This window comes from Engraulis encrasicolus, chromosome 5 (genome assembly GCF_034702125.1).
Source record: "Engraulis encrasicolus isolate BLACKSEA-1 chromosome 5, IST_EnEncr_1.0, whole genome shotgun sequence".
In the NCBI taxonomy this organism is placed as follows: Eukaryota; Metazoa; Chordata; class Actinopteri; order Clupeiformes; family Engraulidae; genus Engraulis; species Engraulis encrasicolus.
Window position 1 is genome coordinate 34,557,282 of NC_085861.1, and position 18,430 is coordinate 34,575,711.

General features: G+C 46.3%; 1 protein-coding gene across 4 annotated transcripts; it reads left to right on the forward strand.

Moving 5' to 3' along the window:
- The first annotated feature begins 601 nt into the window (after positions 1–601).
- Positions 602–8,470, forward strand: LOC134448504 (uncharacterized). Of its 4 annotated transcripts, none has more exons than XM_063198175.1 (7): positions 602–686; positions 1,685–1,984; positions 2,341–2,652; positions 5,335–5,634; positions 6,089–6,169; positions 8,261–8,303; positions 8,424–8,470. In XM_063198175.1, exons 1-7 carry the CDS (start codon positions 605–607, stop codon positions 8,446–8,448), a joined length of 1,143 nt encoding a protein of 380 aa, XP_063054245.1. In that variant the 5' UTR covers positions 602–604; the 3' UTR covers positions 8,449–8,470. The 4 variants fall into 4 exon arrangements, with proteins under 4 accessions (XP_063054245.1, XP_063054246.1, XP_063054247.1 ...); XM_063198176.1 differs by lacking the exon at positions 602–686 and adding an exon at positions 1,360–1,568; XM_063198177.1 differs by lacking the exon at positions 602–686 and adding an exon at positions 1,360–1,568 and having other exon boundaries at positions 1,775–1,984.
- Positions 8,471–18,430: the final 9,960 nt, after the last annotated feature.

The window sequence follows — 18,430 nt, forward strand, 5'->3', positions numbered from 1 at the left end:
TGAATCCCTTAAAGTGAAACCCTGAAGCCTAAAGTTCTATGTCTGAAATGATGTCAAGCATTAAGGCTATTGGTCACAATCAGGGCTCTTAATTGGGGTGGCAAATCATATTTCTGGGGGGGCAAATGCCACCCCTTAGAACCGCCCCTGGGTACCGTCCCACGCTGCTCCCCATGGGGCGCCACTGAGGGCTGCCCCCTTGCACGGGTGAGGCATAAATGCAATTTCGTTGTGTGCAGTGTTCACTTGTGTGCTGTGGAGTGCTGTGTCACAATGACAATGGGAGTTGGAGTTTCCCAATGGGCTTTCACTTGCTCTTCGCTTTCACTTCAAAATGCAGGGTAGCCTACAGCCACTGTGTGCCACGATTAAAAAAAAAAAAAACTTCTTTCACGCTTTCAACAACATTAGCGTGTGAAATATTTTGTTTGTTTTGTTTTTTAAACGTGCACTATGGTGGGAGTGGACAGGGACAGTTAGGCCTGTGAGGAGGGCCAAGACACTGGCAGTCAACCCCGTGAGCTTTTTTTTTTCCTTTTCATCAGATGGTAAGTTGTGCGCAGCTAGTGTCGCGCCGCCAGGAGGAAACAAACATTTTGAACCCATGTTTTGCAGACATCCCAAGTTGCAAAAACTCATTTCAGGGAGATGCTTACCGAGCCTCGACACCCCCGACCAACAAAACGGTAGTGTTTAAACATTTGTATGTTCATGTTTCTATCATCCAGTCTACCTACTATTTTTCCTGGGACTTTTGCAGGGCTTCCTGAAGTGGGCTCGTGCAGTCTATTTGAAGTAGGCCTATTCCACCCATGCCGCACTAGTTATAGCCTATCTTTCTCTGTCCTGCATCGCCCAAAAAAACCCTTTCTTTCTTTTTTTAAAAACCCTGCTGCTAACTTCCTAAAATCAGATTTGATCTGACTCGCGGTCATCAGGGAGCCACTATCAATATCAGGGAGACTCGAGACTTGATGTCTGTGTAGTGTAGGCTATACGCCTATGCCTACTGAGAACAGGGAGAATTTGGTGGGAAATAATTTAAAACCATCTTCCAAATCTTCTGAATATTTGTATGATTATTTGCCTCAGTGCCAATTGACAAGAAAGGACATTTTTGGGTTGGTCATTATCAAACCTGATGAGCATCCTAAAATGTCTGTTAAGCCTACAACAGCCAAAAACGGTAGCCTACATACATTGTCACTATAGGGCTACATTTTAACACGTTTTAAATGGCTATCCGACGGCATGCTTTGACGAAGCTGATGTAACAGGCGCGCATATTTTCTGCTGAACTAGGCATTCGTCACGCTACTTGAAATTAGGCCTACGTCACTTTAGCGGGCGTCCGTTGACGTTAGAACCCACGCAGTTGGTGTTGAAAAGATTGCCGTTGATACAATGTTTATTGTTTCGCCAGATCTACTTTAGTGTTTGCATGTGAATCACGTTGTTCGTCAGAACTCAGAGAGACATTGTTGACTAAGTCGACATGTCCTCGTCGGTCAGACTGATGCCAAAATGGCTTGTTTTTGCAGCTGCTACTGTACTTTGCCTCTCCAGAGGTGGGTAAGGATTCATTTTTACACGAGAAAACTCACTAAATTTGCCTGAATTTAACATGAGCCTGTGTGTGTGTGTGTGTGTGTGTGTGTGTGTGTGTGTGTGTGTGATGCTGTAGTGTTTGCTGAAGTATCCTCCACAGTGCTCCTGTCAGCCTACCCAGCAAACAACCTCATAGTGGGAGAGACACTTACTATAACCTGCACAGTAGTTACAGATGGCGGCTCTTCCCCTGTGCTGACCTATGAAGTCTGGAGAGGGAACTCCACCGTATCCACTACACCTCCTACACAAGCAACATCCCAGACACTCTCTCTGGGCGTAGTGTCCACTGAACATTCTGGAACGTACAAATGTGTGGTAACTCTACCACCAAGCCAGCAGTGGGAAAGTGCCGGCTCGCAGATCACAGTGCAAGGTGAGGGTCATTACCCGACCAATACCACTTCTGCTGCTAGTAGTGCCAGCAAATTATTTATGACCTAAATGAATTACCCCCGTTAGGGTGAGGCCAATCTGGTTGGTACAGGTAGGTCCTACTACCAGATGATCTGCCGAGGCTAGGTGCGCCATCTGAAACCTAACGGTGACCCCTTGACCCCAAGTGTCTGATGTCGAGACATGGGACATGCATTGGCTGCCTGCTGCTGTGCCCTCTCCTCCTGCACTGTTTGATTGCCAGCATCGTCTTCTGTGCTGTACTACACTGGGCTGGGCTGGGCTGGGCTGTGTTGCACTATACTGTACTGTGCTGTGCTGTGTTGTGTATCGCAGATCAAAAGCCCACCCTGAGCGTGAGTCCAGCAGGAGGGCAGGCGTACACTGAGGACACCGTGCTCCTCCCCTGTGGACTGCAATCCAACCAGAGCCAGAACCAGAACCACGAACGATGGAAGTACTACTGGTACCGGGGGTCTCAGAGCGCGTACCCACTGGAGCAGATATGGGATGGCGGGGGAGGGGAGGCCGTGCTCAGGCTGTGGAGGTCCAGGGCGTCTGATACGGGCCAGTACTGGTGTCGAGCGGGCCGCGGGCAGCCCACCTTCTACACAGAGTTCAGCGACCCGGTCTATGTGAATATTACAGGTGAGTCTGTGTGTGTGGAAGAATAGCTTTTATGAGGGGTGGAGAGAGGGGAGGAGCAGAAGAGAGGGGTGGAAGGAAGGGCACAGAAGGAGGTGTAAAGAGGGGGTGGGGGGGTTTGGTGAAAGAGAGATGGTGAGTAGGGGGCAGAGGAGTGGATAGGAATGTATCGGGAGTTCAACGACCTGATCTATGTGAATAGAGTATCACAGATGAGTGTCATGGACTGGTTTTTAATGATGAACATGTGCATTCCATGCAATGACCAGAGACGTTCTAAATGCATTAGAATTAAAGAATCTTTGCAATGACCATGTGCAATTGACATAGTCCCTGATTCAACCCCCCTGTAGTGAAGAGGAGTAGCGTTGAAACCCAGACCTTCTCTTGTGGCTCTGACCACTGTGTCTAAAAGCCACGCTTGTTGGTAAGGCAGGCAGAGCACGCCCACAACCCTAGTGATGGTCACACCATCACAACGCCTTTACAGGCGATGTTTGAGAACATTATGTGTTGTATACTGTATCTCAGGTGAGCGAGTGTGATAATCAGGGGCATCAGCTGACCTAATTCTATAGAGGGGAACAGTAGGGCACCGGAAAACAATGCAAGCATGCAAAGCGTGCAAGCAAAAAAAAATCCGGTTATTTATTTTTTAAAAAGCACAACACATACAGTAGCAAATACATAATAAAAAGCATACAAAGCACAATAAAGCCCATGGCACTAACTAGAAGGAGCACTCAGTCATTCAACTGCCCCTCACTGAACATCTTGGAAGCCAATAGCCTTTCTAACACTTAAATAGCTGCATGTATGGCTACTTTCGATTGCGATTTCGTGAATAAATAACTACATATTGAGTAGCCATGTGGCATTATGGACCAAATACAGTAGGGAAATGAATTACAGTACTGTTGCAAGTAGTGCATGTGCACTATTTTGTGCCCATTCTGATTACTCCTTATGCTAAAAAGGTTGTTTTTTTGTGTGTGTGAAACTCATACTGGGGCACAGCAGGTCAATACCCAGGCATGTGCCCCTGTAAAATAGGTCTAGTGACGCCCCTGGTGATGATTTTAATCAAATAGGAGTATGGCTGTGCCTTTCATTGCCATCACAAGTACAGTAATGTTACAAGCAGCTCCCAGTTCAGACATGCAGCGTGTGGAATAATTAATGATGGCCGTGTGGACATTGACCCTTCAGGGAGGATGGAGTGCATTCTGAAATGTGGTCTAGAAGTAATGTATTTACTGTCATATTGTCGCTGTCCAGCAGACACCTCATAGTATCTCTTCTTTTTATTATTTTATATTCATTCTTTATTCAGTACAAAATATATTCTCACTCTCCACAAGTATATACTGTGTTTGTGACTGGGGTGTTCCTGGGGTGCTCCTGCGCTGTCCGCCGCTCGTGGCTCGAACCCGCCACCTCCTAGTCAACACATCGGTTCGGGCATGGGAGGCACAGCACAAAGGACCAGTCCGATAGCTCAGCCCTACCGATACTTTATGAGGATTCGGGAGGGAGGTTTGCTAACGTTCCACACCACACTCTGCTAGTTGGCCTCTGTTACACTCACCCCTCTAAACCTCACTCCCATCCCGGGTCAACGGCACGAATGTGACTGAGTTGTTCCTGGCAGTCCGCCCCTCGGGTCTCAAACTCTCCAACTCCTAGTCAATGGATTGGTTCTGGCATAGGAGGCACAGCACGATACCGCTGACCTTAAGGACCAGTCCGAGAGCTCAGCTCTACCGATACTGTATGAGGGAGGGAGGTTTACTAACATCCAACTCCACACTCTGCTAATTGGCCTCCGTTACATATGTAGTGTATGTAAAAGTATTTAATTACCAACTTCAATGCTGAAATGTGGATTTATTCAGAAAATAGTGATTTAAGAAAAGTGGACACACAAGGTTTCTGCTGGACAGCCACGATATGAGATATGTCAAGTCAAGTCAAGTCAAGTTTTATTGTCAATTTCTTTACATGCACTGGTCAAACAAAGAATTTGAAATTGTGTTTCTTGCTCTCCCATGCAGACATAGACTAATCTAGGTAAGGACATAGACAGTATAGACATAGACAGTACTCATACATGGACATAAAACAGTATGGACATAGACAGTGCTCATACAGACATTTAAAGTGCAAGACTGGACAACAGAAGACTTGTAGAGAACATACATTAAGAGGAGGTATTTTGTTGTGCTTTTCCTAAAAGTCCTTTATAGCGTTCTGACATAGTAATAGTAGCATTTTAAGAAAATAAATCATTATAATAGGTTTGTCAAATACACCAGCAGCAGTATGTGTGTGAGTGTGTGTTTGTATGTGTTTGTGTTCGTGTGTGTGTGTGTGTGTGTGTGTGTGTGTGTGTGTGTGTGTGTGTGTGTGTGTGTGTGTGTGTGTTTAGTGCAGGTAGAAAGTGCGGTGTGCGTCTGTGTGTGTGTCTGTGACTGTGTTTGGAACTTTCGAATGACTCTGCAGTTATTTGGTTGAATAAGTCCTTGCGTTGTCCAATGATTCTACAGTATAGTGTCATGTTTAAATGTATTCTGGAACTGTATAATTGTTCTACACTTGTCTAACTCTATGTTGGAATGGTGTTCCAGCATTGGTGAATAATAATGCACAGTGTCATACCTTCGTCTGTGGTGCTTGTCTGCACAGATTTCTTCCGGAGTGTCACCCTGTCTGTGAGCCCAGGGGTTAACTTCAGGGCCAACCATCCCCTCCGCATCACCTGTCTCGCCCAGGTGAGCCAGCGCCACGCACCTGCCAGCGCCTCCAGGCGTGCCCAGAAGGTTACCTACACCTTCTACAAGAACGGGCAGCCCTACCTCTCTGACACCCCCCATTACGTGGTGACAGCGGAGCGGGCTGTGAGGGGTCACGCGGGCAGGTACGCCTGCTCAGCAGCCTCGGGACGAGCACAGAGGACCAGCCCAGAGGTGCACCTCACTGCCGACGGTAACAAACATATTTAATTAAATTTAATTTTGAAAATGTCATGTGAATTTTATTACCTGTATGGGCCATTGAATAGCCACAGCTGCTTAACTGCCAATAAAGAAAAACAAACATTGTTGATGGTATGGAGAGAACATCACGTGTGTGTGTCACCCTTGTGGAATCGTAACCACCTTGGTGGAGGTACAGCTGAGCTACAATACAACATGGTTATTGTGAAATCCTATGTACCGGTAATGCGAATGATGTCTATGAGTCTATGTTATAACTGACACCAAAATTGTAATGACCAACTCTTAGTCATGTTACTTAATGCTCCCGGTAACAATGTGGTTATGATGTAATTGAGTCCTTTAAGCTATGAGTGAACAGGCCCGCTGGCGGGCCCATCTGCACCAACAGGCTAAGGAATAGAAATAAAGGTATAATATGAGTGTGGTTCTTGTGTTGATAGACACATCTATGGTCCTGGTGATCTCAGTGGGCACATCTCTCCTCATCATCATCCCACTGGCTGCATACCTCATACAAACAGGTACAGCAACAGCAATCTTTAATCTTAGATATCCGCTCATCTTTTTACTTTACCATACAAGTACTCACCCACTATGGTACAAACCCCAACTCCGGTGAAGTTGGGACGTTTGGTAAACAGTGAATAAAATCAAAATGCTATCATTTTCAAAACATTCAATCTATTCATTAGATGGAGAATAGTGAAAAGACAACATATTAAGTGTTAAAACCGAGAAAAAGTATTGTTTTGAGGGACATATGTACTCATTTCTAATTTGATAAATCCAACACGTCTCAAAAGAGTTGGGACGGGGACAATAAATGGCAGCAAATGTCGAGGAAGTTTAAAAACAAAACAAAAGACAACACTTAACAGTTAAATACATTAACCGATGAGATGATTTTACATAAAAAAACAGTGTTAATTCCTATCTTGGACATGATTTCACCAACTTAAATGGTGGGTGTATTCCTTGTCATGTTTTGCAATGTTTTCCTTTCTGTAGTGCTTACAGTGTGACAGGTCTTGACCAAAAGCCCACCATTTTATCACCTGCTGGTCCTTATGATGGAGCCAAACTGTTAAAACATAGTAGAGAATGCAATTTGACCTTAATATGTGGCAGTAATCGAAGATCTCCCTTCAAAATATAATGCATGAGTGGCTTTTCATGCTGTTTAAAACCCATTTATACCATTCAGCACTGTATTTAACTCTACAGATGAGTGAGAACATCTTAACCAATGCACTACTGCACCCGCATGCCATCATGGAGGCTGACTTTTGAAGTTAGCACTAACACAAGTTGGATGGTCCATTTTCACTGTAGCACAGGATGTGCAATGCTCTATTATTGTCAAAAAGAATGGACTTCTACAACTTCTGCTGACTTCTGTAAGCAAAGGACAGTTTCCCATGTCTTCTGGGTCTATTTCAAGTGAGCTCAGGTGCTTAGGAGAATGTTACACCCCTGTATCATTTGCACGCATTAAGCATTCTTAATATGGTCAATTTTCAATAGCTCTAATTCCTGGAGTGCTAGAGTGAGACTACAGCCAATATATATTTCATGATGTCATGAACCTATACAATGATTTTAATAACAAAAATATGTCTTATATACACTCAATCGTGGTAAATCAAAGGGAATTCAAAAATGTATGTAATAACTATGGTAATTATTCCCTTTGCATCTTTAATTCTGAGTGACTCAGCCTCTCTGTGATGATCTTATACCTGGACACCTATATTGTCCGTCAGTACAATTCATTTTGAAATGTTCTTCTTTGTTGTTTTATCTTATTTGGATGTTAACTAAATTTCACTGATCCCCGTCCCAACTTATTTGAGACGTGTTGGATTTATCAAATTAGAAATGAGTACATATGTCCCCCAAAACAATATTTTTTCTCGGTTTTAACACTTAATATGTTGTCTTTTCACTATTCTCCATCTAATGAATAGATTGAATGTTTTGAAAATGATAGCATTTTGATTTTATTCACTGTTTACCAAACATCCCAACTTCACCGGAGTTGGGGTTTGTACTACTTTACAGCAGGGATGGGCAACTGGAGCTCCTGGGGCCACATACGGCCTGCCTCCTCGCTGAGTGTGGCCCATGGATAAAACACATACTTTAAAAAAAAGAGACCAGAATGGTAAAAAAATTACCATACTAAATTAAATCGTTGAAATTATACTGGCTAATAGAGAACATACCTATTCCTTCCAAACAATTTCAGCAGTCAGTGAGCAACCAACTGCACCTTGAATCTGCAAGTTCCAGTCAGATCCTCCTCATCATGAAAGTTGCCCAACCCTGTACAACAGCATTGTGTTTTAGATGTGTTGTTGTCAAGTTATCTTGGTGTATAAATTGTGATTAATACAATTTAACTTTGATTGTGAGTATAATGGCCATGCTTTTTTATATTTTGTATGTCATGTGACAGTTGACATTTCATTTTTTAGACAGAATTTCAGCATTTTACTTCTGATCACATCTGAAATACTAAGAAGGAAGCATATGTGAGTGGATATATTGTGGGATTCTGAATTTCTCAACATTAATGGCTGATTCATTTTGAATACTTTGTCATTGTTTAGTTTTTCCCAACGGCTTTGGAACACGGACAACTGGAAGGGAAAGGTATGTCTGGTTGTTGACGTATATGTTTTAAGCCACGTCACTACACATCATTAAAGATGATGCTTTTGTCAAAACTATGCTGCATGTCAAAACTATACTATATGCATATTATTTCCACAGTGTTTACCAGATCACCCCAACCTGACCCAGATGCATGCAGTATATTGGTAAATAAAAATACAGTTTGCAACTCTGGCTTCTGTGCATGACTATCAGATGAAGACTGAGTAAGTACTGTAGTATTGTAGCAATGACAAGCTCGACCAGCAGGGGGCTCTATAGAATCACTTGAGAATAGACGGCTCAGAGCGCTGTATAAGTAGGTAGCTGTGCATATGCTCAGGGAAGCAGACGGGGGGGGACAAAGGCATCAGTTGTCCCAGGCCCTGGGAAATGAGTGGCCTAGATTTGGGTTTTCAATACATTTCATTTGTTGGATTAGGGGGGCATTCAAATTACTTTGTCCCGGGCCCACCAAAAGCTGTCATTGGGCCTTCATACACTGTGCAACTAAGCATGTGTGTGTGTGTTGCTCTGTGCGCAACTCCGACTTGTGTGTGCTGCTTGTGTGCCTTGTGACAGTGTGTCTGTGCAGTGAATGCAGTAAATGTGGAGTATATTGTATAAACGTACACCTCTGAGTGCTCCTATTCATGGTGTTAGAACGTGACCCTGTCTGAGAACAGGGCCAGATGTGCATTACTAAAGGACTCTGGCACAGGAGTACGCTGGCACATTAATACAATACTGTAGCTAGAGATCACCTGACACATTAATATAACACTGTCTGCAGCTAAAGATTATCTGGAGTTGTTCCATTGAGGTTAAAATCGTTCCATTGATTTGGAATCGGCCCATCGATTTGGAATCGTTCCATTGATCTGCGGCCAAGAGGAGAGGAAAGGAGAGGAGAGAGCAGCTTTACCGCAAATGTCACTTCTCGTTAGGGCTCTACTCACCCTGGCGGTTATGGAAGCCAGATTGGAAGAATGATACAGCCACTTCACTTTAGCAGGCTGCACGTTTGTGTGTGTGAAATGAGATAGAATGAAATGGCCCTTTAATGGCAGACTGTGTGTGTCTGTGTGTACGTGTGTGTGCATGCATGCGTGCCTACGCAAGTGTGTATTTGTGTGTGTGTTCGCACGTGCATGTGTGTTTGTGTGTGTGTAAGTGAAACTTTGACAGTGAGACGACCCTTTTAATGGCTTTAAGTGTTTGCTTTGAGTGCCATGGAGGCCCAGAGTTGGCGATACACACACACACACACACACACACACACACACACACACACACACACACACACACACACACACACACACACACACACACACATACACACACACACACCAGTGATCCCCTATCAGAGCTCAGATTAATAAGCCCAAAGTCAGCTTCAGCTTTGGGGGTTGGCTGACTCCGACGGGAAGCCATGCGATCCCTGAATGCCTGCCGAGAGTCTGAGAGTCTGGGGTTGTCCTGGAATCTCACAATCTCTGCAAGACACATGTGCACACACACACACACACACACACACACACACACACACACACACACACACACACACACCTAGGCTAGCAGAGTGGCGTGCAGGATCACCGGGCTAACCTCTCAGTACACAGTATAGCGTAGAGAAACAGTGGGACCTGGTGGCATGCTGAGTACACACACGCACACAAATACAAACACACACCTACACCCCTAGCATTGGGCCCTGGCGGCATGCTGAGTGTTTGGGGTCAGAGGCCAGTTGTGTTTTAACCCTCAGCAGCCATTAGCTGACGCTAGCTGTCAGAGGAGCAGGGAAGCAGGGAGACAGACAGACTGTGGAGAGGAAGTGAGAAAAGAGTGAGAAAGAAGCTGAGGCACAGAGAGAGAGAGAGAGAGAGAGGGAGAGGGAGAGAGAGAGAGAAAAAAAAAGGCTGACAGAGAAATAGCGAGGAGGGGGAGGTAGGGTAAGTAAGATAAATAGTGAGAAATAAAGGAAGACAGTGGAAGGGAGAGAGAGAGAGACTGAGAGATGAAGATATACTGTAGACAAAGAGAGGAAGGTGGACAGACAGAGAGAGTCCTGGAGGGGCGCAGTCTGCAGACAGGGCATGTTTGCAGTCGTGCCAGTAGTCGGAGTGTGTGTGCGTGTGTGTGTGAACGGCGGTGTCATGCTAGTCAGAGCGTGTGTGTGAACGGCAGTATGTATGTCCGTTTATGTAACCTTGCGACCCAGCAGGGCCCCCAAGCCGGGGCCTCGCCTGATCTGGGCGGCTGACACGGCAGTGTCAAGGCTGGGTGCGGCGCGGCACGCAGCCTGGCTGGCTGGCTGGCCAGACCTGGGGCCCCCGGGCTCCACAAAGGCACACTTGTCTGGTATGGTATGGTCTGGGGCCAAATCGTGTGTGTGTGTGTGTGTGTGTGTGTGTGTGTGTGTGTGTGTGTGTGTGTGTGTGTGTGTGTGTGTGTGTGTGTGTGTGTGTGTGGAGATGCATGTGTGTGTGAGAGTCAGTGGGCTTTGTGTTGGCATTTGTTTGTGTGTGTGAGTGGGGTTTTATGCTGGTGTCGTGTGTGTGTGTGTGTGTGTGCGTGTGTGTGTGCATGTGTGTGTGCTTGTGGAGTTTCACTCGACCTTGTGAGCTCTTGTGTGCACCACAGGGGTGTCCTCGAGAGACAGTGATAATCTCACCTTCGGCCGTAAATACGTCTATAAATATGACCGCTTGCGTTTGAGGGGGTTTGTGATATCGGAAACACGCATACACGAATACTGTACACTAAATCACACACGCACGCACACACACACACACACACACACACACACATTCTCAGAAGTGGTATGTGGAGTTGTACTGTCGGTGCACTTGTGATGATTTCACAAGATAGCTAGACTGCAATGACTCAGACTCAACACCCATCCTCACTCGTCTTCCCTTCAACACTAGCATGTGGAGTTCAAATAGAGCTTAAAAAAATGAAACAAAACACCAACAAATTGGCGGTCACTGTGGAGTTCTACTTCACGGTTTTCCTCTAAATTAGTCACTTAAAGGACAATTTCGGCTATTTTACAAACATATCTCATCTTTAGAGGCAAAAAAAAAATGTGTTTGGGATGTGCTTGTAAAATGGCCGTAATTCTCCATGGTCAAATCTCAAACGTCAATGGTTACTGTTGTGTAAGTGAAACTTTTTTTTAAAAGATATTGTTTGGACTTTTTATGCCTTTATTGTGACAGGACAGTTACACAGGAACAGGACGTGAACGGGGAGAGAGAGACGGGTAAAGTTCGGCAAATGACCCGGGCCGGAATAGAACCCGGGTCGCCAGCATAGTAACAAAGCGCCCTACCGTTAGGCAACTTGACCATATTTTTAAAAGTATAAGCAAATTCAAAATGCTTGGAGACCTCCCAACACCAACATCGTATTGGTTCCACAGTTTATAATAATGGGATTGTCTAATTTGTCGAGATATTGGCAGGATTATGATTTGCGATTCCAAAGTACTGTGTCAAGTCAAACAGGGTGGGCAGAGAAAGAAGCACAGAGACTCAAGAAGTCTGAGGAAGAGGGAGAAAGACAGATAAATTGAGTGAATAAAAACAGATGGGGAGATTGGATTCTGCAGCAGGATGGGTGAGAGAGAGAGAGCGAGAGAGAGAGAGTGAGAGAGAGGAGGTGAGGTACACACGTTAGTTGTGAGGTGAATCGTTTGTGTACAGTGTGTAAATAAGTTTTGTCTGTGTGTGTGGTGGGAGGTGTGTTTGTGTATGTTTGTACGTGTGGCAAGGGAGGTGGTTTGTGCGTGTGTGTGTGTGTGTGTGTATGTGTGCATGTGTTGTGCGTAAGAGGTGGATTCTGTGTGTATACATGAGGTGTGTGTGTGTGAGAGAGAGAGGGGGATGGTTTTCATGCGTGTCAAAGAGAGAGGGGGAAGAGAAGAGAAAGGCTGCCTCTCATACGCTCCCAGCAGGCGCTTGGCCCAGAACGCGGCCTAGTCTCGTCGACACAGCAGGGGACTTTCCTGAACGGCCGGCCCCAGGGAGGGGCACCTGTCCCAGCTGCAGAACTCGGCTGAGCTGGGCGGATGAGGTGGAGGCGGTGGAGGAGGAGGAGGGGGAATGGTCCGTGTGAGCTGACATATTAGGGCGGGGGTATGGAGAAAGAAGACAGTTTGGGGAGGGTGTCGGGCAAGATGAGAGGACAGTTGGCGGTGGGTGATGGGTAGTGGTGGGTGGGGTGCGGAGGGGCTTCTGGAGGAGGATGAGAAGACAGTCGTAGAAGTTAGGGTCTAGGGGAGGAGTATGAGTGGATGGAAAGATGGTCAGGATTCCAGGAAAGGGACACGTGTGTGGCTTATGAAACACACACTCACACACACAGGTAACACTAAACGATACGCTGAAAGGAAAAAACACCAGCTCATCCCACCTACCCACACACATCAGTCAGGCTAATACACCCTCCATTCTTTAACCCCTTCGCGCCACACACCCTCGCTCCACCCTCCACCTCTCCAATGTACGAAAATGAGCATGTCCCACCCACACACACCCTTTCTGAGGAGCAAAACCTCTGTTAATCACACCATCTCAAGAGTCACGATTTCAAAATACTTCTTATTCATCTCAAGGGAAATTTGTCTTGGACATGTATATTGCTGCAAATGTCGCAGTTCTGCCACACACAAAACAGACATTAGGTGCCATCATAGACATGCATAAAGTGCATAGTTAAGAGTGCATACCTTGTGCAGCCTCATGCATACAGTACATAGCCTACATGGCGTTAGAAGGATGGTCGTTTTTTAACAACCTGAGTTCAGTAAGTTGACAGACATTGGAATAAATGAGAACTCATACCTGTTCTCCTCAACACATACGTATACCCTCTGTCTCACCAACCCTTAAGCCCTCCACCCTTTTCTTCTACCTTTTCCACCCTCCACCTCTATTCCAGACACCCGCCCCATGACTACCACTCCATTCCACGAAAGCGAACACATGCACTCATCCACAACCTCCTGTCTGTCTTACCCTCCACCCATCTTACGCCCCTCTTTTTCGCCCAACCACCTTCCACGTATGTGTTCCACCATTTTATTCCCAACACTCCTCATTCCTCTCCTCCACTTCACCCAACCACCTTCCAGCGTTTCACCCTTCTTCCCCTCCACTTTTCTCTTCATCCCTGCTCTCTGTTTACCCTCCATTCCTCTACAGTATTCCTCCATCCTCCCCTCTGTCTCTCCCCTCCCATACCCCTCCCTTTCCCAGCAGACTATCAGCACCCAACCCTGCTCCACCTCTCCATCTCACCCCATCTATCCCTCCGTCCTCCCCTCCATCTCACCCTTCCGCCTGCCTTTTCCCAGCGGCAGTAGAGTAGTAGCGCTTACCCATCCTACACCCTTCCATTTCACCCAAGCCTGTTCCACCCCTCCATTGCACCCGTCTACTCCTCCATGCCACCATGCCCTCCACTCCTTCATTGCACTCCTTTTCTGCCTCCACCCTCCTCTCCTCTGTTCATCTCTCTCTCTCCCTTCCCCTTCTCCGCTTCCCTCCAGAGAACATCAGCGTCTGCAGTCCGGGGACAAAATGAAAAGTGTCTGTAGCGGCGGGCGGCGTCTGGGTTATTGTTGGAGTTGGAGCGCTCCTGTGTGTGTGTATGTGTGTGTATGTGTGTGTGTGTAGTGTGTGCTTGCTGGGTCTGGTACAGTAACTACCAGCGCTCAGGGTGATTGTGACAGCATATGGATGATCTGGCCCTGCAATAAGACACACGGACACACACACACACATACACACACACACACACATGCACACACACATTCACGATATGGCTTGCCTGTTCTAAAGGCCCATACTTTCCACTGTTTAGCCTCGCCGCACAAACACACATGTGTGAAGTTTATCACACACTCAATCACTTGAACAGGCCGCGGGAGGCGTCCGGTGTGTGTGTGTGTGTGTGTATCCCCGGTTGGTTTGATGCCGGTAATAACACTGCAATACATTTCCAATATTTAAGACTGGTCCCCCACACACGGACATGACGAGCCGTTCACCACTCTTGTGGTGGAGGGCCGACGTCCAAGAGACAGACCGACCGCCGAGAGGAGAGCCGCACGCCAACTCGCTCTAGCGAATAGATGACGTTCATAACTGGCCAAGTATGCGGTGGACCAGAGCTGGTACAGACAGTGCTGCTTGCATGAATACGGCCAGTGGCTCTCACCAGCACGCTCAGTACGGCCAGTGGTTGTCAATGGTACGCCCAGTGGTTAACATATGGTCAGTGGATTTCACTGGAATACCTAGTGGTTCACATGAATATGGCCAGTGGATTTCACTGGAATACCCAGTGGTTCACATGAATATGGCCAGTGGATTTCACTGGAATACCCAGTGGTTCACATGAATATGGCCAGTGGATTTCACTGGAATACCCAGTGGTTCACATGAATATGGCCAGTGGATTTCACTGGTACGGCCAGTTGATCTCACTAGTATGGTCAGTGGGCGGGCCAACTTGGCAATTGCTCGCGAACCTTTGCGAAAATCACCAATTAGTGCTATTAACATGTTATTTCTGCGCTGTGCAGACTATTGCAATAATAACATATCAGCAGTCAAAAGTGTTTTTTCACCGATGTTGCATTTTTTTTTCTCTGGGGGGACAGGGGCACGGTTAGGGATGGGACGGGCAAGGGGTCACTGTAGTGGCTCACATGATTGTCTATGGTCAGTGGAGTTCACTGGTCCGTTGGTTCACATGAATATGGTCAGTGGATCTCTCTGGTACGTCCAGTGTTTCACATGAATATGGTCAGTGGCTGTCAATGATATGGCCATTGTTCCACATGAATATGATTAGTGGATTTCAGGGTTGTTGGCAGCTTTGGCAGGGTCGGGGACAGACATTTGAAAGGACGCCCTCTTCAATACATACAATGAAGGCTCAATTATTGTCATTGTTAGAAATCACAACCTTGTGCAAAAGAGCTTTACTGGACGGACTGCAAGCTTCCGGTCTTAGACCTTCATCAGGCAGAGAGAGGGCCGAGACTAGATGTGCTGCTAGGTCAGTCATAAGCAGTACGACGGCAAGGGCATCATTGTCTGCAGAGTGGGGCCTATGCTATCTGTCAGAGGGCGTGATTACACAGACACGGTCCGTCATGAGTAGCGGGGAAGTCTCAACCAACCACATGTTGTAATTTTGTTTTTTGTTTTTCCCGCAGACAGTTAGTCGTAAGTAGTAGCACTCTGGGTTTTTGCCTTTTTTTTCTCGCTTGGGGCAGATATTGCCAGAGTTTTCACTTGGGGCAGACGAGAGTCTTCGTCTGGTGCCATTTCTACTTGCCAGCAGTGCTGCTTGCATAAACACGTTCAGTCATGATTAGCGGTGAAGTCTCAACCTGTAGTTTTTGCGAAAACAAGTCGTATTGAGCCGTCCACCACAGAGTTTTCACTTGGGGCCGATGTTATCTGCCAGGGATCTTCATAGCAGGACCCTGGTGGGAGTTCTGCCTGAAGACACTAATTTCATCCAGAAAGTTCTGCCATGGGTTTGGGTTCAGAGTTATGACCGGTGGTTGGGTGGCTGTGTGTGTGTGTGTGCGCGCATGAGCACGTGCATGTGTGTGCATATGTGCGTGCCTGCGTACATGCATGCGTGGCATAGGGTGGGTTCAGAATTATGACCATTGGTTGGACGTGGGTGGAGGAGTGTGTGCGCATGTGTGTATGTGCGTCTGTGTGTCTATGTGTGCATATGCGTGTGCGTGTGTTGGGGTGGTTCTGGAGTTGAAAGGGAGGCTCATAACAACTGGTATTGGATCTGCAGCTTGCGTTAGTGCTAGCAGGAGTCACGCATGTTGGACATGCACAGCACTGCTGGTCCCTGGGGTAACTGGAAACACATGGGCCAATGTGTGCGTGTGTGTGTGTGAGGGCCCTAGCGCTCTCTCAGGCGTACAGGGGCCCGCCATGCCGGCAGTGGCCCCCTGTGGCTGCAGGGTCCTGGGCTAACCTCTCAGGATCTGGTAGGCCAGCAGTACCTTGGCTGGAGCAAATAAACCTATGGAGTTGTGTTGTTTTGTCCGTTATACTCAACTAAGGTTTTTCTGTTGAAGACAGATTAGCTGAGGCACTCTGAAGTACAATTAAAAGTCCTTTATTAATAGGAACAAAAACAGACATGCTTTGGTCATGTGCATGCTTCTTCAAGCCTTTTTACTAAGCCCTGAAGAAGGTTGCATGTGAATGAACGCATCAACAGCTGTGTGTAATTTTGTACAGGGTGGGCACTTGGTTTATATACTGTATAGTATAGTATAGTATATTATACTATATAGTATAAAACATTTTAGCCAAATAATTGATAAACCTGCAGTCACATCATATGTGTACAAGGCCCCCAAGTGTACAGATACAGTACACACTTTGTTTAAATGAATTATTTTCATGACATCAGGACTTTTTCACTCACCGGCCAATATGGCTAGTGGTTTTCCGGACTCACTAGACAGTTAGCTGGTCTACTAGCCACAAATTTGATGTTTTTTTTTCTTTGTCATGACATTGTACATTTAACCTCAGAAGATGAGGTGCAAAAGAAAGAAGATGAGTGCCTAGATTTCTACATGGAAATACATCAAACAACTAGAGTCACTGAGCTTTTCTTGAACTTTAATACAAACAATTAATACACAAGTGGCAAACAACAGAATATAGGCTACTCTGATATGTCATACCAAGGAATAAACTACAGTAGTTGCCAAGTTGGCTGGTGACACAAAAGTTATTACTAGCCACAGCCAAGTTTTACCAGCATTTGGCCAGTTTGTGCCTGCCACGGGCAAATGCATGCCACACGCCACAGACAAATGAACTGCTTTATTTGAGCGGTAAACCATAGGTGCCAAGCCGAGGCCCTCTTTATCAAAACAGACGGCTACACTGTGCATTAGCTACACACACTGACAGAGACGGACTGAGGACAGACAATAACATCTTAGTATTATATCATTAAATGAAATTCATTATTAAACAGCTGACTGATGAAAGGCAATGACTTCTTAGTGTTATTTTATGGTGATTATTCACCCATTTGTCTTATCTACAGGTAGTACGTGCGTACACCTGAAGAGGTTTTAATTGATAAGAAAAACAGCATGTGAGTGGGTAATGCATGTGGACTGATCCTTGGAGCTGTCCTTCGAAGGTTGTGGAGACAGACAGGCAAAGTGTGGCAATAGAATGCCCCCCATGCCCCCCCCCCCCCACTTTACTGCACACAACAACACACTCTGTGAATCTGATATCCCCCTTCAACCATACCCTATCTTTAACACACATGCACACACACACACACACACACGCACACACGCACACACACAAACTCCACTCTTCTCCTCCCCCATGTCTTCTTCACACCCATCTTCACTCCTCCACCACCACAGCTACCCCCCAGCCCCCAACACACAAACGCACACACTTCTCTTCGCACCCATCTTCACTCCTCCCTGTTAAACAACAATATTTGTACATGTACGTCAGAGATCAGCAGGCAGCCTACCACGACAGGGCCACTATTCACACTGACACAGACAGGACGGACACACACACACACACACACACACACACACACACACACACACACACACACACACACACACACACACACACACACACACACACACACACACACACACACACACACAGAGTCACAGTCGCACAGAGACATACAGACAGAAGACTATACACACCATGATAGATGTGTATGTAAACTTTGAAGACACTCTCTCTCTCTCTCTCTCTCTCTCTCTCTCTCTCTCTCTCTCTCCGAGTCCCAGGTACACAGAGACAGACAGATACCGCAACATGGCAGCCACATGTAAGCTTGACAGACGTGCAAACACAGGCACAGGCACAGGCAAACACAGACAGTCAGATACACACACCATGACAGGCTTGGAATATTTTTTACAGGCACACACACACACACACACACACACACACACACACACACACACACACACACACACACACACACACACACACACACACACACACACACCATCGTTCACACACAGTATCATACAATGATTTAGATGTACACGACAAAGG